Consider the following 26,114-nt stretch of genomic DNA (forward strand, 5'->3'; position numbering starts at 1 on the left):
ACAACAAAGACAAAAACATCACCTTTTCGGCGGAGGTAACAACAATCATTCATTCCCTTTATATTAAGTTGTATTACCTGGACGCCAATTTATCCAAGTGAGGTAAATTGGGATGTTAAAAATATTCAAATATGGCACTCAATAGTAACTAATAGTATGCATCAGACCAGTTTGTGGATTTGTTTGTGGTTTGTGCACAAAGTCATTGCTGAAGTTAAGTATGCATTCCATGAGCAGTGATTCAACATAGACAGAATGCATTTTCTACATTCTCTGAATACCATCAAAGGTGAAGTCTGTGACTCCCTGACACTTATGTGTACCAATCTGAAAATGTCTAGCTTACTAATCACTATGACCCGTCAAATTATTAAGCATTTCGTTTAATGTGCCATGTGCATTAGAGGAGCATCTTCAAACAAGCGATATTAAAGTTGCATCTGGTATCCCAGGCTCTTCTGTCACATTCCAACCACAGCTTCCCTCAGGTCTGTTTACCTCTTTCTTCTGCTCAGGTCGGCCTCACCTGTGTGTGTGTCTTAAATTTGACATGTATCTTTTTAATAACCGTCATCATCGGTTCTCTACAGTATGCCAGAAACTTTGATGGCCCTGTCTGTCTCACTTGTCATTTCCGTTTATATTTATCACAGGGCCAAGTGTTCTTCTGTTAACACTGTGATAGGCCTGCACATGTATGTGATCGGGTGGGTGAGTGGGGTGTGGGTGGGTGCGCTCTATTCACCTACATTTGGTGACCCCTCTGCTCGTCACCTGGAGCCACCTCCTCCCCTGTCACTCACACACAGGATTTACCTCCACTACACCACCTTCCCTCCCTGAGCGCTGTCACTCACAAACCAGATTAACTGCTGACATCATTAAAGCAGTGTGGCCGCCTGACATGCTGTTGGCACAGTCCAGGAATGCAGACCGGCACACAGAGCGACGTGGGCACTGGCACAAGAATGCCCAGTATGGGTGATAGTCAGTGTGTGTGCGCATTTATTTGTTAATCTGCCATCATGAATTTTTAACAAGATGCAAATTTCATATTAACTGTGTTATGTAAATAACAGATTAGAACAAGGATTAGTGTCCCTGAGCATATTTGTTTTGAGATGAGTGAGACAGGAGTGGCAGCAGGACGGTGAGTCTCCACAGAGACATGGCTGGTGATTAGGTTGTGGTCCCAGGCTGGCTGTAGTCTATATGGCTGGCCTCTGGTCCTTGGCTGGACTCTACTGGCACAGATCCCCAATTTTTCTATAGGCTAAACTATAGGCGTTAAGTTTGGCTTCTCCTCTTGATGTTGCCACAGCAACAGTCATGTTGCCACAGCCCCCCCCTGCTGGGCTGCACACATAGAAACAGATTTCTAATTCGGCGCCCCCAAAAACCCATGTAGCCTGTGAAACAAAGACGGGGCAAATCTAATAATGACAAAGGAGCACACACACAGAGCGAAGATGTTTAAGTATAGTAAGGCATAGAAGTGCAGCGGTGATGTAGAGGAGGACGAACGTGGAGTCCGAAGTGAGCGCTCTCCCCTGGGAAACTATGAGCCAACTGTGAAAAACTCCCAGAAACAATGGGGTTTATTTTTCTTAGATGCCTGCGATTCTGATCCAGATCCAAACGAAGCTTAGGTCATACTGTTGGAAGAGGAAGCAACGGGGAGCGGGGCGGAGGAGATTTTGGGAGGGTCGAGATAATGGAGGGGGAGGAATAAAGGAGAGGAGAGGCTGGAGAAAAAAAAGGAAAAGCTGAGCAGATTTTTAGGCCAAGCTTTGTTAATCACTCTTGGCTCTCACCTCAGTAATCAGGAGCCATCCTGAAGAAAACCCAAATAAAAGGCAATTGTGCGAAAGGTTAAAAACCTCTCACAGTTTGGACAGGCTCCTCCATTCTCTCACTTACAGTGATATATATCCCACCACTGTTTGGCCACTTTTTCTCAGTCTTCATGAGAGTGGGTTACCGTTGATCTCTCGTGGCGGGGTGGGGGGGTTTCAAGGGGACAGCGCTCCACCCTTACCCAGGCCCCCTTGGCTGCAGAGCATCGCAGTGGTGCCAAGAATGTGCTGGGGTTTCTGGGTGGCAGCCATATTGGAAGCCTGTCTGACAGGTCCATTGTGAGTGTGTCAGATGGCCTCTGTGATTGGGCAGTTGTGTCCAGTCACGTTTGGGCACTGTGTTCCGATCGTCTGTGCTGGTGAGCAGACTGTCCATTCGCTCTCCCCCAGACTTTGAGAATACTACCCAGGACAGCAGCACCTTTCTGAAAAACTTCAAAAGCAGTTATCCTCTAATCTTCACATGTACTCTGTGAACTTGAGATAGATTAAACTGTATAACTGCATCATGTATGTACTGTGTTTGTGCTTCAGGAAAATAACACACGTCCATGGCTCTTTACAGATTTGTTTATGTCCCCAACCCTGTCCCTTTGTCTGCTCTTTCTTATAGTCAAAGTCACGTAACATCCTGCGCATTGGGCTTCATTCTCTTGGCTCGGCTCTTTGGGGTGATGACCTGAGTTGTCATGACAACCCTACACACCGCCACTCCCTCGCCGCCTTTCTCTACGGACTGCGTGCTCTGCTGAGGTCATCGCTGTCAGTTGCTGTAGTTACTGTACCTTCACATCTCATCCAGGTAAGACGAAGTTTGACACATGAAAACAGCGAGTCTGTCGGCCTCCACTCAGAAAACCACCTATCTGATCTGTGACGAATGATGTACTCCCTTTTTTTGCTAGTGTTTAACAGTTAAGAAGTTGTTTTCTGACTTGTGAGTTACATGTCAGGACTCTGCACTCTTCTCCTCTTCACCTCTTTTTTCTTAGCTACTCTGTTTTTCCAGACGTGCTTTTCTTAAATTTCCCTCAGATGTATGAATAATGCACTAAAATTAAATGAACTGGAGTGAATAGTCATATACTTCTATGGGGGTTGATTTTCGGGCCATGTAGATATGCATTGTCTCATTCTTTAATGGGACACAGTCTTTTGTAGTGGAGCGTCCTCTCCTCTCCTCCTGACCCCGTCGTTTAGTGTCACCCTGGTATGACTCAAGCCTGCGAGAGGCCTCTTCCTCCACGCATCACTCCCCCAACAGACCCAGTCGAGTGCACACTTCATTCAAACCCTCTAAATCTATGTTTGTTTATTTGGACCTTAATTACTTGAAGCTGTACACAATGAGTGTGTGCGTCTGTGTATGCATGTCACTCCTTGTAGTTGTGTGTGTGTGTGAGTGTGGGGTTGGGGGGTGGGGGGGTTGAGTCCACGTGCATGGGTCTGTGTCCAGTCTGGCCTCTCAGTGTGAAGGTGGAGTCATCTGCTGAGGCATATGGCAAACCACAGCCCTCCCCCAAACACTCAGCCGTGGAGGCACACTCACAAGAAAAGCCATCTGAGACTACCAAAATGTTTTATCTTGTCCAAGCTTCAAACACCCCACTTCCTCACTGTCCTCAGCTGAAGCTGTGTTGTCTGTGATGCCTTTCTACAAAGATGTAGGTCGATGCTGAACTTTTCAGAACGACTCTGTTGTCACAACACGCTCTGGCTCCAGGCCTATGTATACTCAGTGCGCAGCGGCCTTGGCCTAGTCAAAAAAAGGTAAAGTGGCTAACTAGCAGATGTCAGCTGTGGTTGGGAGCAGTCCCCCTATCCCTCCCTGGCCTGGGTTCCAAACCCTTAATCTGCCCCCTCCGCCTTCTCCACCCTGGGGAGTGAAGTGAATGAGCGGAGGAAGAAGAGAAGAGAACTGGGGCGGGGGGTGTTGGACTGAATCAGGTGTTGGCTGTCTGTGCCAACATGTAGGTAATGAGTGGCTATTAAGATGGCAGTTTATGTAATGACCTTGTGATAAGAAACACTGTGAATCTCACTTCACGATGTCAGAAGAAAGATTATAAGTGGTCAACTGAGGTCATAAATTGGGTGTGTTCGATATGTATATCTTAGTCATCTTAGATTTTTTCACCGACTAACTTTCCGTTGATAATTAGCTTAGTTAACACAGTGTGGCCTTTAGAAGACTGTCTAGACTAGTAGCAGTGGGCTAGCTGGCCGAGACCGCACTGGACTCTCTATCCATTATTGAGCAGCTTGGGAAGCAGAGCAACTCACTGAAAGCCTCCTCACAGCAGCCCAGTGCCACAGACCATCTGAAACATTAATTAGGCTTGTCCTAGCCCGGCCCTCCGCCGTCATACTATCTCCTGCTAACACACCCATCCCCCCCCTCCAAGTAAACACAAACACAAAACACACCCATCCCCAAAATGTACCCGTCTACACCTCACCTGCTGTGTACGTTGCGCGGTGTTGTGTGTAACCTGTGTCCTGACCTATGAGAGCATTTTGTCACAGGGTTACGGATTGGTCAAGCACAGTCATCTAGTACCAGATAGGTAGAGTACAAAAGATGGTTTTCTTCACAGCTGACCTCTAGTGTAGTTAATTGTTACTCTTAAATCTCACTGCATTTTGATTTAGCTAAAGACTTCAAATTCCTTATGGTCATTTATTTTAGTTGTTCCATTTCACATGATTTGAATTTAAGACCTTGAAGGTAGCACTTCATATCTACCGTCAGAGGTTTTCAAAGTAATTCAGTTAAACATCCCTTTCAGTAGAATAGAAGTGAATTAATTTGAAGCTAAAGACTTCAAATTCCTTATGGTCATTTATTTTAGTTGTTCCATTTCACATGATTTGAATTTAAGACCTTGAAGGTAGCACTTCATATCTACCGTCAGAGGTTTTCAAAGTAATTCAGTTAAACATCCCTTTCAGTAGAATAGAAGTGAATTAATCTACAGGATACATTTGTCTTTATTAACTGGGATAATTACCTCCACCAAGGAGGTCATGTTTTTCCACGGCGTTTGGTATGTGCACCAAAAAATATTTTTGAGCGAATCCAGTATAAGAGCTCACACAGAAGATTTTATTTCACTTTCTTAAACATTGCATTTTGTGACAATTTTTCTCAACAATTTCCCCTGAAATAATTCATAGATCTTGAAAAACAATCTGGTATATTCAGGGGACTGATATAGTTGGTGCACTTTGGTGCAGCTTGTTTGAATTAAGGGGACTTGGAGGAGGTATGCTCTCACCTGAGTGCCATTCTAGTTTTATATAATTCAATCAATAATGTTCAATAATTGCAAGTGCTAGTATTATGTAGTGGGTGGTTATGGAATATTTCCAATGGTCATTTTCCTATTTTAATTTAATTTTTAAAAGTATGTTTAAATCAGAACCCTGACATGTCACCATTTCTTAATGTCATCATCTCGGCACTTTCGAGTTTCATGTCCTCTGAATTTTAATGGTGTCTGCGTGTGTTCATTTTCTTTGGAAAAGTCCTGCCTCCATCTCTTGTGAGGAAAGTGATGTACATTTATTTAGTCTCAGTCTCATTCTGTATCTGGTTCCTCCTTTCCCAAGACATTAGAGCAACCGAAATCTCATTCCTGCTTCCATCACAGTGATGTATTGAATATTGGGCATATTACTGGGTAGATTGTTTACTTTAAGAAAACTACACCAGCGATCTGATATTGAACCACATGCATAAACAGCGACATACCTACAAAAGTAAACATCTGCATCAAAGTGGGTTATTCAGTAACTGGGTGAGCCCTGTCACCTAGCTAGTCATGGTGAGATCCTGCAGGGTAAGTCGGATGCAGTGCCCTCCCTTTGACATGTCACTCGGTAGTCATCAGCTGCGGCTCAGGGTGTTCACACGATCTACGCAATTTGAATCTGACATAACTGAGACATCACAGAACCAAAATGATTTGTGTTTTAGCCCCTTATCTATTATCAATAAACTTAAAAAATAAGAATATGAGGTCAGCGTTTCCTTGATCACCTCCTTAACCTCATGGAGCTGCAGAGCGTGTGCATGTCTTACTGACCTCATTCTGTTCTGCTGCCACAGTCCTGCACAGCTCTGTGTGGACACTCTACTCCTCTGACTTTGAAACTTTTGACTCATTGCCAAGGAGCCTCATCTTTGTATTTAACTAAGCACAGTTACTATGGCCTAGACTAGGGTGCATGGATAGTATAAGCATGGTTAAAAATTATCTCACAGTTTAGGTGTGGCTGTTTAACTCGCACAAACATTGTTGGTCATATTGTGGCTTTGATGTTTTGAATAATTTGTCGTATTAAAACTCTTGCTCCTGCGTTAATTGCTGCGTGTGGAGTGACCTCGTATACCCCGTAAGTGCCGGTGGTACTGACTGGTGGGATATGCATACTTTAAAAGTAGGACAAAAATGAAAAGGAAGAAAGAGTGGAGAAAAGACATGGAGGCATGAAAACTGCATTAGGCGGTGGCAGCCAACACAGAGAAAAGGACGTGAATGATTCAGGAGGCAAAGGAATTAATAATGCAGGACTCCCTCCATCCCAATGTCCCTCTCTCTCTCCTTACCCTCCACTCCCTTTACCCCCTGCCTCCATCCTTTTGTATATTCCTCCCTCATTCTTTCTATCAATTTTTTTATTTTATTTTGCCCCTGATTTGCCCTCCTTGTCGTCAAGTTGCTGACCTGACCAGTAGGTGGAGCTCTCATCATCAAGCCTCCGTTGATACTTTCTCCCACTTCTCTGTCCTCCCCTGCTGGGTGCTGGTTTAAGAGTGAGCACCAACTGAGGGCCTCGTTGTAAAAAAATGTTGAATAATATAATTTCAATGTGTTGCTCATTGACTTTTCCCATGCCCTCCTTTTGAAAAATGCATGCCTGAAGTAAAGGTGTATGTCCGTGGGTCTGCCCGGACATCACCTGTGTTACCTCCATCAGTGCTCTGTCCACCTCCACACCTCATCGCCCTCACCTGAGCCATGGGCAGAAATGTCCTGGCCACGGGAAATGATGACCTAATTTAATTGCAACACCGATGGCCCGTCAGGAGGCTTTTAATTACCTGCTCATGTCTCTCTCCCTCTCTCTCTCCCTCTCTGTCTCCCTCTCTCCCCCTCCCTCCCTCTCCCTGGATCTCCCTCGATCCTACAGGACAGAGCTCTAATGGGCAGCATAACCAGGCTATGTGACAATGCCATAGCGCTGGAATCATTCAAAGGCTCTGAGAGAGAGACCAACCCACTCTACAAAGATTACCATGGTAAGAACACACACACTCACTTATCTTTCTGTCTCTTTTCCATCAAACACACACACACACAGGCAGTGCATTAAGGCTGGGGCTGGGCTGTGGATGGAGGCAGGGCAGCCCCCTTGCAGGCCAGGCTGTCAGTGCGCGTTAGTGTGCTGCTGCTCAATCAGACGTGCTCCTCAGTAGACAGGCCGGGGGGGATTCAGCTGCCACGCTGTACCCCCTCTCCCTCGCACCCTCACCCCCTCCATCCCTGCCCCCCCCCCCCCCTCCATCAGAGCCTCTCTCCGTCTCTCCCTCTCTCACCTCGCCCCCTCTCCATCCCCTCGTCCCATACCCCTGAGGCTCTGGAGCAGCGCAGACCAACACTGGGGAATCGATATTCTCACCATCACTCTTCCTCTCTGCCTCTATCTCTCTGTCCCTCGCTCAATGTCTCTGTGGCCAGCATGCTCTGCTAATAAATGGAGGGCAAGGCTTTCTGTAGGAGAGGAGGACACTGGTAAGGGATGATTGTGGAGAAGGGAGCGAAGGAAAAGGAGGGGAGGGCAGCGTTGTTTGTCTCCAGCCTTCCAGTCCTCGCTCATCACTTTTCCTGTATGATTCTGACATTCCCTCTTTCTCCGGCTTGCATCCCTCTTTTCTATCACTCTATCACACACTCCACGCATAAAGGTCAGTTTAAGCGAGTGGGGTATTTTTAGCCGTGCCTCTCGAACTCTCCCACTCTTGCACTATTCCTCTCATTTCCTCACTCCCTCCCCTCCATGGGTTAGACAGCCATGGTTGTGACAGATGAAGGGATGAGGAGTAAAAACATTCAATGGCAGATTTTGGTTTCATCCAACAGCATGTTTTATTTAGGTATCACATCCCATACTGTTTACATTCCTGTGCATTGAAAAGGCAGGTGGCTTGTTAGCTATTTAACATAATGTACAAGTGTTTTAGCGCCTCATTTAATAAAATCGAATAAATAACCAAACTTTTATTTGGAATATGACATTAATATTATTTGAATGTCTTGTTCAAAAATATATCTGCCCTCTGTTTAACCAGCCAGAGAAATTCTGGTCGGGTTATGAAATACATTTATGTGTATGACTGTTTTGATGTGTGTTCATGAGTGCAAACGCATCTGGTACGAGTGTGAGAGTGCGTGCGGACGCGCGTGCGTGCGTGTTTGCGGCAGCAGTTCGCGGCAGCAGTTCAGGGCTGCTCAAAGCATGCTGGGAAGCCTGTCACTGCAAATCAGGCAAGGGGAAATCACCCAAGTGCACAGAGGAGAGAATCCACCATCCCCCACTTTCTCTGTCTGTCTCCCTTTCTCCATTACTCCCTCGATCTCTTCTTTTTCCTCTCACGCTCATTTGTACCACTTCACTTCTACAGTATTTTGCCAGTTTTATAAAAATGTAAGTTTGTAGTGAATGGAAACGAGCAACGAAAAGTTTTTAAAAAATCCTCCAGAGCTTCCTTTTGGCTGTTTTGGAGTTCTTCCCTTGTGTTCGATCCCTGTCCCTTACTGCTCTAATTTGCCTCAGTAAATATATTTGAAACTTTCCTGAACAGCAAAGATTTTATTTTATCTGATGTCCTTTTTTGCAAGCACAGAGGAGAGAACTATACCTTTAAAATGCAATAATGTTGGTTGAGTTCTAGGTAGAAGTCATAACGAATCTTGCATGTGTCATTCAGGGAGAAAACATTATTGCACATTTATTTGTACATTCAATTAAAAAGCACACCTCTCTCCAGCGCAATCATTTTCTTGTTGGCACAGAATAACAAAACACATGAATAGAACAGGAATATCGTCCATGGTCTTTGTGTATTACATTCTTTTTTGCCCTTTTAATCACATGCTCTCTCTATTGTTCACAGGCCTGTTACATGTTCGTCAGGTACCTCACCTGAACTGTCTGGCGAGTCAACTCCCTGACCACAAGGACCTCGCCTTTAAGCTCAAGAGAAAACAGTTCAGCATTGAGGTATGTTGTCTGGGTCACTCTGTACACTCAGGGTTTCTTCATAAACAAAACATAGTATTCAGTGGTTCTGCCCTCTTGTTGTATTTGTAATGCCGTCTGGCAGACTTTTCTTTTGCTTTGTCTCGTTGCCACGCTTTTACTCCTCTAATGTATTTTTTGGGAACTTGCTGTAAAACCCTTTGGATTTCATGTAATTCTTAACATTTATAGCCATTACAGTAGTTCCATCCATCATGTTCATACCTGTGCTGAAATTACGTGCTGATGACATTGAGAAGTCTCCGAGCTCTGTCAGCCTCTGTTTACTTTTATCTGTTATTGGGAGGCAAAATCAGATGGAGCTATTGATTATACCCGGCTGCTGCCACACTTTCTCCTGTTCAACATCTAGAGGCGACAGAGTGAGATTAATTTCTATCTATAGGCATGAATATGCAATAAAATAATTACAGGTGGAGTTTAACTTAAACGTGCAGTTCGCGTTTTTGATACACTATAAAAGTATGTAATTGAACCATGGACACGTCCCTAGCCATTCGTGACAGACAAAAAACAGAGCCACCACAACAAACAGGTTTGCATTTAGGGAAGCGTTTCACACCACGCAGCTCTGGAATGAACAAACAGTGAACAGTAGGTGCCGCTTACTTTGTGTGGCAGCTTGTTGTACGTTCAATTCCCACCTGACAACACCTGTGACCTGTTGAAAACAGCGAGCAGTAGGCACCGGCATCACCTCAAACCGTCGTCTAAAACTAGGGTGAATGGGGGTGTGATAACCAGAGGGCCTCAGCGTCATCTTCTGAGATACAGTGGAATGAGGTCTGAAGGTTTAATGGGGCATCAAAAATGCACAAGCAATGTTTCCAACATAAGCGGGTTTTTCCCCCATTTGGCTTAATAGCTTAAAGTGGTTTGATTAGCTTGACCGTTTGGAGCCAGTGGAGAATACATGCCTTTCCATTTCTTCATTCATTTGATTTATGAAAAATTCCCCCCCCCCACCTTTTTCACTTCCTGTCAGATGCATCCATTTTGCATGTGTCACATCATCACTGTCACGCCGAGCAATCAATCTGTCACTGAACTACCACTCTGGGGACAAATTAAGGGGCCCTCCTCTTAGCTCAGGCTCATGATTGGTCCTCATTACATTATCATTACCTTATCACACCCTCTGGTCCCTGGCTCTTAGTGAGTCCTATTGTCTCAGTCAGGAGGTGAAGGGGAGGAATGCCCACCCCCCCTGGCCCTACATCCTACGGTTAGCCCATTCTCATTTTCTTCACCATCCTTCTAACCTTTTCTCCCGTCTGCATCTGCCCGCTCCCCCTCCTTTCTCTGACCCCCCAAATAGGCCACTCCAGTATAGATTTATAAGCTCCATAAAAGTCAAGGTGGTTATCCTCAATGGTCTTTTAATTAGGCCTCTGTATTGGGCAGGCCAGGGGGCCGAGGCCTTGCGCATCCTTGTAGCTCAATGGGGCCTGGATACCGTGTCATATATCCCAGCAGCACATTGTTAAGACCCAAGCTTTGTCTGTCTTCCTTGTTTAAGGAGCTTTATTGGAGTTTTTTCGTTGAACCACACACTCGTATTGCCCTCAGAACATTAAAATAAAATTGGAGTGATTCAAAATTCCTAAAAAAGGCTCTGTAATAATATGGGATGTCAGTCACGATGCTTGGTCATGACACATTGCTATTTGGCAGGGAAGTTCCCAGAGAACGCTGTATCATATCAGCAGTCAAGCATCAAATCAATCAAAACATGTATTCGTCATTTTAGTACACCGATATGTTCGCGTGTTGGGTTCCTTAGCGCTGTGATTGGCTGTCATTAGCTTGTAATTCACCTGAGATGGAGATGTCACAAAGGTATGAGTGCGTGTTGGCTCTTCATCCCTCGTTGCAGAGGCATTGGTTTCGCTGCGTGTGAGATCACACTCAGGTAAACGGTTGCACTCTCTGACTCCGTGACTCATCGTATACCGTGTTTGACCTGTTGGTCAACTGCCTCGTGGGCCGATGATTGACACATGAGATGATGATTGGGTTCTAAGCCCAGTGTCTGACGTGTGACAGCCCACACCATCCCTGCTAATCACCTCATTTACTCAGGCTACAGGACCTCTCCGCCCGGGGCCACATAATACAGCATTCTCTTACCAAGTTTGTTCTGCACTGCTCGGTCTGTCACAGTGGAGATGATGCACCTCTTTCAACTTTTGACTCCTTTTCCATGTTTGAAAAGCAGCAAAATCAGCTGCTCCTTGAATATCATCTATCTGGATTAATTTGTGATTGCAGCGGTGGTGAATGACAGTTGATTGACAGCGCTAGCTCCTCACTGGCTGGGTCAGGCAGCTACATGTCACCTCACCTTCACATGAAGTCACGCTGATAGCTAATTTCTTAACTGCTGTTTGACTCGCACTTCTACCACGTAGCACGTCTGGAACGCGGAAGAGTGTTTGTTTGCCAACGCACAGAGTAAAGGTTTCGTCAATAAAGATAGCTCTTGTGTCTCTTGTATTAAGTTATTCGAAAAAAACATTTTTTTCCTTAATAGATTCTTCGTATATTAATTCCCAACGCTAAATTACGCACCATCATCAAGGTTTTACTGGTTCCGCGGTAGGGTAACTACAGTAACGGTTGACGTTTCTCAAAGTTCAAACTGCGGTTGATGAGCAGTTATTAGCCATGATGCCGGAGGCCAGAATTAACCCATGGCCCTGTCTGAGCAGGTAGGGGGAGTGTTAGGTGTTTAGTCAAGATTAACACATACTCACAGACACAAACATTGCGTTCTCCCACACATAGAGATATTGGCATTCGTGAAACTGCACCAGCGCATACTTATTGAGAGACTCACACACGCACTTTCACAAACGCGCTTACAAGGGAGAATTTTCCCACACGCTAATATTAAGCCGACACAGGCTTCTGTCAGTAGTTTCACAATGCGAGATGCTTTGAGGATGAAGTTCGGAAGAATGCAGATGGTACGCAATTACATTCTGCTTACCTTTGTCTGACCCTTTAAACTGACAGGCAATGTGCCTCTGGGGTACCGGGGTGCTAGAGGCAGGTCATGGGGTCAAATACAGTATAATACAGGGATTTGTGTCAAATTAGTCGTAGCTTTGAGAGGCTATTTGGAGGTGTCTGTTGCACTAACAAGCTATGTCACCGTAGCTGTGTAGTCTGTACAAAAGCTTTAAGGTGGACTTCCCAGCCTTTGAGAACTTGTTTTGGTTGTATTTAAGTCCTTAGTGCAGAGAGTCCGTATTAGAAAGATGGCGTCAACCTATAGAGTGGAGGGAAACAGAAAAAGTGCACGAAGATTGTAATGGTGCCGAGCTGAAGAAGAAATGAGGAGAAGAGGACGGCGAACTTAAAGAGTCCGAGGGAGGTGTGTAGAGTAGGTTAATTTCTCCTGGCATGTCCTCAAAACGTTTTTAAGACAACGCCCGTGCTTGCCCCCTGTTGAAGCCTGTGGGTGCCAAGGGAAGGGTGTTAATGGACTTATGTGAGGAGCAGAGCGAAGGCTTGGAGAGAGGGGGGGGGCAGAAGCGGAGAGGAGCAGTTAAGTGATTCTCAGGTCAGGTCTAATTAAAATGAGGGCTTTTCCTCAGAGGCACCAAACCATCTTATTGAGAGAGAAATAAAAAGGGAGGGAAAGAAAGAATTGTAGAAATGCAAAACGGGTTAGACAGAGACCCAGTCCTCAGGGGTTGTTGGTGTATTTGTTTATATGTTTGTTTTTGTTCCATGCCTACTCGTATTTCTGCTTCCCCATGTCTCAAATAAGAGTACTAAAGATCAGAGAAAAGCCAATATTGAAGAGAATTCATATGGAGAGGGAACTAAATTGGGTCATTCAATATGTACTTCCTGGTGTATATCGCAGTGAGTATTTGCACATTGACAACAAAATGAATACAAACATTAGGCTTACTGCATGTCCTCAACCTATTAGTAACATGCAACCTTCGGCTCCCTACACATCTGCATGTGATTCCTACATCTGCTTTGGGAAGCACCATCAGATGGGAGTGGACCTTTGGAATAATATTCCACTTCAATAATTTAAACTTCCTCCCTTGGTGCACACCAGCCTCTGTCGCATTTTGGAATGAGGTGTGCTTATGGTTTGTGCATATATAAGAACGAGAGAGAGAGCTTAGTGCAGGCCTGTCAGTGGCACGCAATCGTACCCCTCAGCCGAACAATATTCACAACATACGTCAGATTGGCATTTATTATTTAACAGGTCTTCTATCTATTCTGCAAATGTGCATGTGTGTTTGAAAAGGCCCAGCTTGTAAGGTCTCTGCTGAGTCTTCAGTTTGTGTGTGTGCGTGTTAGTGTGTGTGTGTGTGTGTGTGTGTGTGTGTGTGTGTGTAGGGGGGTTGCACGTTTTTGTGGGGTTGTTTATGGTATCTAGGTGATGTAATTCAGGTCTTCTGCATAAGTGTATTGACAAATTTTTGCATATTCTTTTAATTTAGAAAACCAAAACCACTCAACTAATGCTCAACTAAATACTCTGCTGACATGAATTCTCATAAAACCTCTCAATAAGTGCCCCCCCACCGCACCCCACAGTGGCATAAGTTGTCTGATGTGAAGTCAAGGTAGCCTGGGCACAGAGGATATGCTTGTTAAGGCGAGGTCAAGGGTTCAGAAATAGTTAAGAACACTGGCCAAAACAGCCTCAAATGAGCCTTTTTGTTATTGTCAAGCGCCCAGGGAGGAAAAGCAGTAGCGGTTGCGTTTGCTGCAGTCGAGTCAAAGCTCAGTAAGAGAATATCTGGGACTTTGCCAAATGTGCTGCCCTCTGTACTACATCATCACAACGCCGAAACATTTCCTGCAAACGGACAGTGTTAAAGCAAAACAAAACAGGGCACATGTGCCCCTCCTGCCAGACTGAGTAAGAGTGTGGTCTGCGGGAACTCGCCCTGGAAGTGAAGCTGTTTCATCAGTGATCAGTGAACCCTTAACATGGTCCATGCACCACTCAGCCCCCATCAGACTAGGCCGGCCACGTTGGACTCAGACCTGATTAAAGTATCCCTATTCGTCTTCAGCTCCAATTAGAGAGGGGAATGGGAAGAGGCTGTAACTTGCATGCCACCCTACATCCATGGGGTCTCGTGGTACTATGGGGTATGTGTAAGTGTGCACAGAAAGGGCTCTCCATTAGCATAATGGCAGTGACTGGGGAACCATAGGCCCCCTGGTGCTTATGAACTGGGTCTTCACTGTATCTTTGGCCTCTGAATCATTTTATTGTTATTTGCCTCTGAAATATACTGTCTGATTTTGCCTGAGGTCCATGAACATTTTGTGCCAGTCTTAAAAAGTTTTGGCAAGACTGGCAAATGTGTTTAGTGTCAATCCTGTGCAAGTACTAAACTACTTCTCCTCATTATCAGACATCATTTATCATTGGACATTTTCTTTTGATCCTTGTTTGTGTAAACCTAAAAAAAAGTATATATTGGTTAATAGAAACAAATAAACCAGCAACATAGAGAAATTCTGACGCTGTTAAAGAATGTGATCCTGGATCTGCCATCTTCTCTGACCCATACCGCATCCCCCCACCGAGTTTCATGGTAAACCGTCTTGTAATTTTCGCAAACCAACCAACAAACAAACAGACGGGTGAAAAGATAACCTCAGTGGTCTGATGACTGAAATTATTTATTTGTCCTAATACATAGTAAAAGTAAAATTCCTTGATCAGCCCCTTAATCTGCATGCGCGTATATTTAATGGCTTCCTCCCAGGCCTCATCCCTCCACCAAGTTTGGTTAAAATCGCTTTAGCAGTGTTTGCTTAAACCTGCTAACAAACCAATGTCTAGCAATGTCCATTCTAAAACGACCTTGAAACATTGTTACCCTCATCACTGAGACCTAACACAACGGTGGAAAAAAAGCAGCGATTGTCCAGTTTTAAATGAAGCAGTCTCCACAGAGAAACTGCCATCATGGGCACAAACAGCTCCATGGTCGGAGAGGTTCAAAGGTGGAATGTTGATCCGCAGTAGGAGCATCAAACTCAGGAAGGCTCTCTGCTTGGAACCTAAAAATAACTTTCCCACACTCTCACCGCGGTGTCCAGGGGGCGGGTGGGTGCTGTATGTGTCTACTCCTCTGTGAGTTTGCTCAGTAGTTTTGCTGTTGCAATATGAGCAAGTTTGAAAACACAGATGATGTGTCAAATGGGCTGCGCTCATTTTCTGACTGAAAAATTACTATTCTAAAATGTTTAAGTTTATTCAAGTTTGAAACATTTGTGCATTCCACCACCATTTGGCAGAGAATGGAGGCGAATGTACAAATACTTTTTTATGTAGATACGATCACATACTCTGGTTTAAAGGGGTTAAAAGTCAGATCTGATCAGTCTGCCACTAACTTACATTGGGTCTGTAATTTCTAGATCTTTAACAGCAGTGTGCTTGGTTTGGCCACATGTTAGCAGATGCCAAATCAGTTTTCTAAAAGCTGTCTGTGTCAGCAATCCCTTGATGAGTTCTTGCTCGACAAAAGCAAATTTGGGTCTTTTGAAGCTCTCTCTTTCTCTTTGTCTCCAAGCAAACCATCAAGGCATCTGTTTTCTCTAATCATGGGAGCTACTTAACCCCTGCTACTGTGAATATGTTTGTATTTAAAAAGGATTCACCCAATAGTCAACACAGAGTTGTTTAAAAGCGGTGTTGGCCATTGAGAGGAGTTGGCCGGCCGCTGAATGTAACAGCGCTCATGAATTTTATGAGGGCAAGTGTCCCCTGTCCTTCAGGGTTCACAGGTGGCCATTGAAAGGCCTGGCCGCATGATGGAGGATAGTTAGGACACACATAGAGCACTGAATAGACTTTAATTACACTCAGTAGATGAGTCAAAGGGCCACTGGAAGGACAAGCCTGCACATCAAAAGGCAAGTTAGAGGGCAAGGTGATGGCGCCTTATGGAAACGTTTGTGACCCCATCCATGAATCAGGGCGCACATGTGAGTCAGGGGTCTTGTGTTTATGCTGCAAAAATAGAACAATTTTCTTTGTGCATTTGTCAGCGTGTGTATGTGTGTGTCTGCAACCTAACACACATGTGAATGTGTGAAGGTGGGGGAGTTACTGGGTGGGAGAATACTCCAGTGTGTGGCTTAACAAAACTTTCCTTTTGTTCCTAACAATGATGAGTGATGATGAGTGACAGGGGTGTTAGGAGTGGGATCTGGGGAACAGAATGCACCTAAGCAGTGGCTACCCAAACCCACACAAAAGGCAGCAAAAGGTCAAATCTGAGGCAGGCTTCTTATCCACTGGCACGTTATATTCCACCATGTTATGTATCGCATAATACGCCGAGACATTTCGTGTCTCTTTGCTGTGCTCAGACTGACGTACAAAGTATTTTTTTCAAATACCATCCTAGGCCGAAAAATACTTTTCAAACCTTTGCATACAAACTCTTACCAGGTATTGATTATTGAAGGTGTTTCCATCGGGTGTCTCGTCACATTGAGCCCTTTAAAAACCCTCTTCTGTGTTGATTGCCTTCATTTTAATAAAAAGAGTTGCAGTGAGATGCTCCCTATCTTTATAAGTCACATCAGTATACCCCCTCTCTGTGAAACAAGAAAGAAAAACATAAACAGTTGTTAATTTGTCAAGTGAAGTCCGTACATTCTGCTTACACAGCCCAAATACACACACACACACACACACCCCCCTCCTCTTACCTCCATACACATTATGACCCACCGCTAGCTAAGGATGAGGACGACTTGCGTGCAAGTATTTCCCAGGAGGCCGTTGCAGACTGAGGGTTCCGATGCCCGGGGATGGCTCTAGATGGCGGTTAGCGAGGAACCAGTTTTTTTTTTTTTCTTCTTTTTTTTTTTTTGCCTGCCCTCCTCCTACCCCTCCCCCTTTCTGAGCTCAGGCTGTGATCGTAATGGGGGGTGACAGCTCACCTCTCCCTAGCGTGCCTACAGTCCTTGGAGCGTTAGACCCCCCCGCGTAACCCCACCACCACCCCCAAGTCCTGGAAGGCCACAAAGGTTACTCCATATGTTAGTCTGAGGATTCTTATAAATCTTCTTTTTTTTTTAAAGACACCTACATTTTGTTTAAATCAAACAGAATCATCAAGATGTCAGCTTGATCCCATCGTCATAAATCTATTTATGGCACCCGAGTATGGAGTGTCTCTCACTGTTAAGTTTCTTTATTCATTTTCATTTCCCCTCTGCCTCCTGTTCCTCTGTGTGATTTGTAACTCAGCGGTTTGAAAGATCCACGGCCTGGAGTTTCACATCTGAAGGCTTCATGTTTGGAGAGGGAAGTGATCTGATGGCCTGATGTTGTTTGCTCACTTACACAGACTGTTTGTTTGGAGACATGCGCTTGCTTCATCGCCCGCTGTGAGCGTGTGTGCATGTGTGTTTGCGTCACCTTTGGTTAGCATGTGTGCCGTCCTGTCGGTGTATATTTGCATACAACTTTTGTAGTTTCCAGGTTTTGTTTTTAGTTTCCTTATCATTGTAGCAATACTTTACTTTGACAGATCGTAAGACACACCAGCGGAATTGTGAACTTCAAAAAGTCTGAAGAAAGTCCGTATTGCTTATTTATTGAAAGGTATGATCAGAATATATAACGTCTCCGTTGCAGACACCAAAGTTTTCACTTATCAAGTCACTTCATTTACTCTTGAGAAGTAACGCTCACCTCAACAAGAGAACAGATCCCAGTGAGCATCGCTCACTAGATAAATCTCATGGGACATACAAGTTAACATCCTCCTTTGAAGCACATCCTTAAAAACACTCTGACAGTCAGCAGTCCTCATCTGAGCTCTCTGCATCGACAGAAGTTTTGCAAGGCGACACAAGCTGTAATGCACAAAATTATAATTAAATCAGTACAGTGGGGGGGTTTTTGCGCCACGCAATAGACTCCTGGTGTTCGTGTGTGTTTCTGAATCTTAGCAAGAGTGTTAATGCCTGTACAGAGATTAGATAACTGGCTAGCAAAATTGTATAATGAGGAGTGTGTGTGTGTGTACTGAGGAGGAGGGTTTGCGTGCCTGGACGGGTGAGGAATAGCGCACAAAAGCATGTGTAGTGGTGAATATTAGAGTAGGCAGAGTGTTAGCAGGGTCACTCTGTGTACAGAGAGAAGTGCTTTCCCAGCTCACTCTCCTGCGCTCCCTCTATCCCCCTCTCACTCCGTTTCTTTTTGTCAAGGGCCTCCTCTCTCCACTCCTCTTTTTTTAATCATATTCAGCTTTTTAAGATTGTTGCTCTTAACTGCCTTCGCACTCACCCCTTTCACCTCATTAGCTGCCACACACAAAGTCAGCTTGGCATCATATAAGCTGCTGCTTGTTTTAAGAAGTTGTAATCGTGATGAATATTCAAGCTGAACTCAGTTGCAATCACATTTGGATATTTGGACAGAAGTGCACAGACAGCACTGCAATGCTGTGGGAATCAATCTCCAGCAGGAGAATACGCCCAATAAATGCTGATGGGGGTTGTGTGCAGCTCCTCTGCATATTCTCTAAAAACCCAGCAGGCTAAAGTTCAACCCCAGCCACGCCCCACACATCACCCCACGTGACTCTCATAAATGCGCCCACGCATACTCCTGGAAACGCACATTGGCCCCCTATCTTTTCTTAATCTGGGTGTACAATTGCATTACCACTTCTGGCCTTAATGGCAACCCACATATCAGAGAGGAGGCATTGGCCTGGTGTAATCTGACTTGTCTTAATTACAGACACTAACCATTAATAGGCTGCTCCCATAGATATCAGCCATTAGAGCGGTGTCTGTGACGGGTGAAGTCTGATTGGCTACGTGGTAGGTGATAAAGAAGCCATGCATCATTTACCTCCAATTTTTTGTTCACACATCCCTGTATTAAAGTCAAGCGTGAAGATGGCAGGGGCCTGTGTTAAACTGATTTATGTGCTCTCCTGTGTGGTGCTAGCTAATCTGCTCCCCCTGATTGCATTGTCAGCAATCAGTGCTTCTCTACAAGTAAATGATTTCGTCGGCTGGAAGTTGTTTCAGCGAAAGTTTTCATTAAACAGTCCCTCCTCTGAACTCATTAAAATTGATATCAGCAGTGCATTCTTTCTTTTTCTGTTGTGAGCTTGTAAAGCGATGGCGCTCAGGCCTTTAGGCTTCCTGTGTGGTTTTCCTCCTGAAACCTCAGACCAGCTGCTCTTGTCAGCTAATTGAGCTTAAACCGCAACAAGTGTCTTCAAAAATACTTTACAGACTCCAACACAATGTTCTACTCTCTGCAGACTTTTATTGTTTCCTCCACACTGTCGGTACTTGTCTGACTTTCTTCTCTTCCCACAAGTACACAAACACTCTCTGACCCGCCCAGCGTGTGTGTACCTTGTGGGTGAGCTCGGATGAATAACGTTGATGAAGAGGATGAAGAGGATGACCAGGATCCTGATGATAGATTCACAGTCCTTCCATCTCAACCATTCACTTTGTCTTCGTTAGCACCAGAGCAGCATGTGATCTGATGACTTGATCTTTTTGACTAATTTTACAGACGGCTTCGCCATCCATTTCAAATACCATGAAACAAAGTCAAACCATTAAAGATAATATACCCATTATTAGATATGGAAATTAGAATCTGAATACCGTAGAGAACTGAAAGCTTGTCACTTGAGTGACAGTTAATGAAACTCCTAGTTCACTGCACTGTATTTAAGATATGTTTGATGTTTTTCCACCTCCGTATTTGGCACATTATCCCCGGGTGGCAGCTCGCACCTTGTTGGTATTTAAGACGGATTTCGGCGAATATTACTGGGTCGCGGTGGCGGTTGCATTTAAGGGTGCAGCTCCCTCATAACAGGGAGGTGTCGACTGCTGACAGATCACTGTCTGGATGAGAGAGCACAGCGGCATCCCACCTCATTACCGTAGCAACACACTAACCAAGGGACCGACACACTGCTCGCTGTGATTAAGATGTAAATTTCCTCTAATTGGAATGTAAATTCATACATTTATATGAAGACGTCAGCTGTCAGATTGCAATATTGTGTCCTTTTTTCTCCGTCTCCCCTGTTCCCCAGGCAGGGACTAGGTGACTGTAATCTGTATCATACTCCCGCAGCCCATCCTGGGATTTGCCGTTTGTTTAATGGCGGGCCCATTGTCCTGCTTCCAGCCTGTCATTGTAATGCTTCCCATTCATGTTTCTGTGTTTTGTTGCAGTCTGATTTGCTCTTGCTACCTGTGTTTGTTCCTCCATGCATGGCTGAGCCGCCAGGGCTTTGGGGATGGGGAGGGACTTGGAGACGGGGCTGGGGTCATTGGGTGGCCGTATTTTGTGTGTGCATCGATTACTTCTGCTGCATGTTCCTCAATGCAAATAAGTCTGCCACTTTGAGAGGAACCACATGTATCTGAAGTAATTAATTTTACCCTTGAATGCCAGCTGTGGTGTTGGTTTGATGTGCTCCAAATTGAGCCTTCTCACCAAAAAGGTGTTAATTTAGGGATTTGGCAGATGAAGTAAGTGCGTTTGCCAATGGATATAACCCATATAAGTGGGATTCATAGTTTTTGTCCTGCTAATTCTGAGATTGTCCCGTCATGGGGGATGGGAGATTACACAGGGATTTGTCCCATTAATCCCATTTAAATTGTTGCCATACAAAATCCTCCCCGTTCATGTTATAATTAGTCTTGTCACATGCTTGCCAGTATCCTGTATGTAATACATTTCTTAATTTTTTTCTGGCTTTTTCTGATTTTTTTTCGAATTGAAGACATTTTTTTATTTATAGATTGTGATAAAACTTTTATATAATTAATCTAACTTGAAGTGATTTAAGAACAGTGCGTACTCTCTATCTAACAGTTCTGAAATATCTCTCCAACAAATTGGGAGAAGGAATAGTGAGATATGATTGCTTTGCTATTTTAAGTATTAACAGGTTGGATGCTTTATTTACATCCACGCTGACAGTTAACAGGAAAGATATTGGACAGGACACGTGTCCTGTTTTCACTCAACAGTACGTGTCTGAACAGGTCATGCTCCTGGTGATTCACAGGTGCAAGAACAAAAACAAAACTTCCCAAGTGATTTTTTTATACAGAAATTAGCCGAACAGACTTTGGATAAGGAACTAGAAAAGGGCGAGAGAGTTTAATTTTGTCTTTTGGCAGAGCTGTCTTCCATAATTGCCCTTGAGTTGTGCGTTGAAAGATTTGTTTGATTTGTGGTATGACAGTTCAGGCTGAGGTCACTTCGCCACAAACCTTGTATGTAGCCTATCAGACTGAAAACTGAATGCAGTTTCTTTTTTTTAAAGCTAAACCTTCTGGTGTTGGACCTGACAAAGTAGAGTCTGTACCCTGTGATGACACCATGACTGTGCTCTGGTGAACTCCGGGTAATCTCCAGTGACTCTGGACTAGTTCCTTTCAAACAAAAAACAATATGATGATAATCCTATTACAATGAAAAATTATGATCAGTTGCCAGTTTAGCAGGTGAACCTGTCTTCACGTCAGTAAATCTTACCTTTGTGAAGGATTTAATGTTTTCAGAGGTTTGATTCAACCATGTGATCATTTTTGGAAGGTGCACTTTAATGAACTGTTTAAAGAGCTGTGTAGTGTTATGTTGAAACATGACTGAGCTGTGGCTGCCGTGGTTAAGCTGTGCTGCCACTCACCTGAACAAACTGATCAGTTACAGTCACGTTATCCTCACTCCCAACAGTTGCCAAGGAAATGACAGAATTATACTGTTTTTATTAGAAAATAAAAATAAATTGCCCATCAGCGTGCATAGCTGGTTGACACAGCATTACTCTGTGGCAAAACCTGAACTTTTTATGCTAAACGAACATGCTTTTTTTACTACCAGTGTCTGGCCTTGGCACATATCAAAGTGTCCTGCTTAAATATAAGAATCTGTACATGTTATTGTGAGTTGAGTTAAGGTGTCATTGGTTATACATTGCAGCAAAGAGGCTTTGCATGGCATATGGAACAGTGGTCAATATATCCAGTTTACATAATATGGAGCTGAAGTCATGATGAGTGACAGATCCGAACCCACTCAATATGTTTTTTTAAGAATACAAACTGAAGCATGATAACTTCCTTTTGTTTGTCTCTTTGCGGATTGCACATGTCATCAAGCATCTCTGGGTGTGTGCTCGAGGATCCTGCGCATTTCCTGCACATTCCTGTCAGGTGAAGCTTGTGTGTGAAATCTCACGGGTCACGCAACCTTTCTGTTTGTTATTTGCATGTTTGCCAGGGCAGTTCCATTTGTCACACGCTTTCACTGGAAGCGTTAGGACTGGTTTATGAAAATATGTGTTTGTGGTCGTGGTTATGTGTATGAGACAACAGCATGTGTTGTGTAATTAAAACCCTGGAACTCTCGGGAGAAACCTCTGTGCAAACGTAACGCACGGACGAAGAAGCAGAGAGAATAGGCGAATGGACCCATCTGTTTTTAGGTCCAGGTCATATTAGCTGGAACTGTTTTAAAGACACAATCTGGAGTAAAAGGCCAGTAGATCTTGCCTGTTGTGTTATCTGTGACAAAGCCTTGGTTTCCCATGCGCTCTGATTGAGGGTTGAGCTGTACACCAGGAATCCTGACAATGCTGCCACAGCATGTCGACACTCCTCCACCCACCTGTGGCATCAGACATATGCAGAGTTCCCTCCCTCAATTATCCTTCCATCAGGATGGAATCCTAATAAACCTGCTCCTTTCACTTCCCTTCAATCCATCACCTTGTGTTTATTACACCGAATCAACAGCGTGGAAATCTGACGGGTTCACAGCCGCTGCTTCTGTTTACCAGGAATCTGCCTCTGGTCAGGTGAACCCGGTCTGCTCTGGTCATGTGGGTTTATTTTCAAGTTCGGGATATGCTTGAACTTACTGACTGAGGAGCAGCCTATCAGGGATAACATCCTATAGGGTCCCCCCTTTACCACACCACCCTCAGCGACTTACAGTTCAACCCATCACAGAGGAAGTGAATCACCTCACTTGCCCGTGGGGGGAAAGGATAAAAATGGTTCATGCAATGTGCTCCTTGATAGATATTTAAATCTGTATATAGTTATATATTTTAAATATTATTAATGGTGATTTTATTTTATGCAGCCTGTCACTTATTCATTAAGGCCTCAGGCTGCCACACAGTACCATAGAACTACCAAGCTTGGCTCACCACAGTCACAGCACAGACGTACAGTACAAGAGGGTGAGGAGGAACTGGGACAGAGGGAGAGAGAGAAGAGGAAGAGAACCATTTTGTCCCCCAGGTATGACAGAGTCACTCATGCAGAAAGATCCCACATGGAGGGAGGTGGGCAGAGCGGTGTGTGGGGTGGGGACATGAAGGAACTCTTGGCTTCCTCTCTCGTTCGTAACCCCCCCCCCCTTTCCTGAAAACACATCTGTCTTCCTTTCTCTGCCACACACCTTTTCTGCATCCTTTGCTCACCTTGTCACTCTATCAGAGACTTTTTTCACTTTAGCATCTGTGTAAATTGTATTTCAGGGAGGCTAGAAAAGTGTATTCCTTCTTCATCATCCGCCATATTTTTTCTTGTATCTTTATTGGGACGCAACCTTTGGCGGCTTGCTTTCTGTTTTTATTCTTTTTAGCTAATGTCCTTTGGCCCTCACACACACATTGCTGTTACCGTTACCCCAAGCGGTCCATCTTACATGCAAATATGTGTCTGCTCTACACTGATCATCATTATAGTCCATGGCAGAGCTATCTCATGGCTGCATGCATTAAAACAATTAAACCTTGCCCCTCCCCCGTCACAACAATCATTTGCGGATGTGTTGGGTGAAATTTAGCAAGAAATTATCATTTTCTGAATCACTTCACTCTGCTCGATCGGTGTTGTTTCATTCTTTCTCTTTTCTTCGTTTCGTCTTTGAGCTCTTTAAAAGACTCGGAGCCCCCTGCATGTTCTTCTTTTTACTTCCTTTCTCTGCACTTTTTTTTTCATCATTATCCAACACCACTTTTCTGTGCGTGCAAATGCTTTCTGAACGGCGTCCTTTCTTCCCTTTCAGGCTGGATGTCATTGTTGCTGCCTGTGGGCTGGGTGTATTTATTTAGGGGTAATTGGTGTGTGGATGAGTGAGGTAATGAGGTGCATCCACACTTGGCTGCTCCCCTCCCTGAGAGCCGGAGACAGACGTAGCCTAGCTGGGCTCCGGCTTGAGCTGCACCACACGGCTGTCTCCTCCACACAGGCCAAAATGGCTCTTTCATACCCAGGTGGACAAACACAATCGCTGGAGTTGATACCTCAATGAGGCGTCTGCGGTGTGAAGTGGTGTTTGTGTGTGTGTGTCTGTGTGTGTGTGTGTGTGTGTGTGTGCTTGTGTACGCGTGCGTGCATTTCTTTGTGTGTGTGTGTCCATGTGCATGTGTTTGTGGGTGGAGAGGCAAAAACAGCACTCGGTTGTTTGCCCTGTCTCTGTCTCGAGTCCTTGTTTGTATTGCGGCTTGTGTTTGTATAAGTGATTTTCCCTGTGTGTTTGTAAGTGCATGTATATCAGGCTGAGTGGGTGTTCAATGGAGCTCAAGGAGGACCTTTGGCTCCCGTAGCCCCCTGCCAACCTCGAACTGCCCCTGATGTCCAGCAGAGTTACCTAATGATTTCACTTACACCTCCCTTATCTGTCTGGCCCGTGTGGCAGCAACCGACTGACACTTCAGCCTTTACATGCCATTTGCTGCCTCATATCGTGTGAAATTCAATTGCACAGCTCCAACTGTAGCCAGAGTACGGGGATCTCCCTCTCTTGCTCTCTCTCTCTCTCTCTCTCTCTCTCTCTCTCTCTCTCTCTCTCTCTCTCTCTCTCTCCGTCTCTCTCTCTTCCTCCCCCTCTACCACTGTATTTCCCTCTGTCCGTCATCTCCGTCTATTTGTGAATACAAGTATAAACAGGTCTGCATCACGTTTTTCCCTTTTATCTCAGAGCATCCTCAGATTTTGAGGTTTTAGTTCTCTAAGGTTTGCACTTCACTTTGAATGAACTGAAGTTTTCAAACAGCTGAAGTTTCAACAGGGAAGCTTGGAAGTCCGAGGCTGCCCACAGGTGCTGGGCCGATAATATTATGCATTGATTGTTTTGTTGTTATCAGGGTAATTGGTGGAGACCTGCCAGCCTTTGATAGACACACAATTACTGTATGTGATGCATAAGTGGACTCATTTTAGGGCAGGATTTTGAGTTGCTAATGGTGCCTTATTCAGCTTTGGGCTGTCCCCAAAAGTGCCGGGCCAAATCAAACACGCCGCTCCAGGGTAATTGAGGCCCACTCCGCACCCCCTGCAGTGAGCAAGGCAGAACTGTAATCCCCTGACAACTCTGACTTGGCCCCAATCTGGCAGGCCGCCCATTTCCCAGCAGAACGCCTAACTCTGCATCGGGGAGAATGAAGAAGCTGGACGGCTTGGAACCCCATCCAATTTCATGATCCTTTTCAACTCCACTGCAGTTTGTATCAGTCTCTCTACTCACCCTTACTTTTGTAGTTTAAACCATTCTTTATAGAATTGAAAAAACGAATTATACACATCAAACTAATATCCTCACTTATCGGTCTCCTCCGGCCTTTTAAAGGTTGTTTTTGGACAAATACGCTTAAACACAGAAAAGCTTTTTCTTTTCTTTTTAAACGGTTCTTGCAGGTTTCTAGAAACTTTTCGCCAAAATGAAAGCTTCTGTAAGTGCAGAATTTGATTTGGATGGAAATCTGTGCTGCTGCAGATTTCTGATAGCTGTTAAAGAACGTCATCTTTACTAACCAACATGCTTCTGCAGCAGGCCGCCTGCAGACACTGCATCTACTGTGAATATAAATGTAACCCTTTAAAAAG

The 26,114-nt window shown here is 44.6% G+C and overlaps 1 protein-coding gene across 1 annotated transcript in view; it reads left to right on the top strand.

Annotated features, from left to right (window-relative positions):
* The window catches only part of elp4 (elongator acetyltransferase complex subunit 4), a 54,408-nt gene that overhangs the window by 15,877 nt on the left and 12,417 nt on the right, over window positions 1-26,114 (top strand). Inside the window, exons 7-9 of the mRNA XM_053427128.1 lie at window positions 2,470-2,658; window positions 7,053-7,161; window positions 9,037-9,143. Of these exons, the coding sequence (XP_053283103.1) occupies window positions 2,470-2,658; window positions 7,053-7,161; window positions 9,037-9,143 (405 nt within the window). The remainder of the gene's footprint in view (window positions 1-2,469; window positions 2,659-7,052; window positions 7,162-9,036; window positions 9,144-26,114) is intronic.

Source organism: Pleuronectes platessa, chromosome 1 (assembly GCF_947347685.1).
Source record: "Pleuronectes platessa chromosome 1, fPlePla1.1, whole genome shotgun sequence".
Taxonomy (NCBI): domain Eukaryota; kingdom Metazoa; phylum Chordata; class Actinopteri; order Pleuronectiformes; family Pleuronectidae; genus Pleuronectes; species Pleuronectes platessa.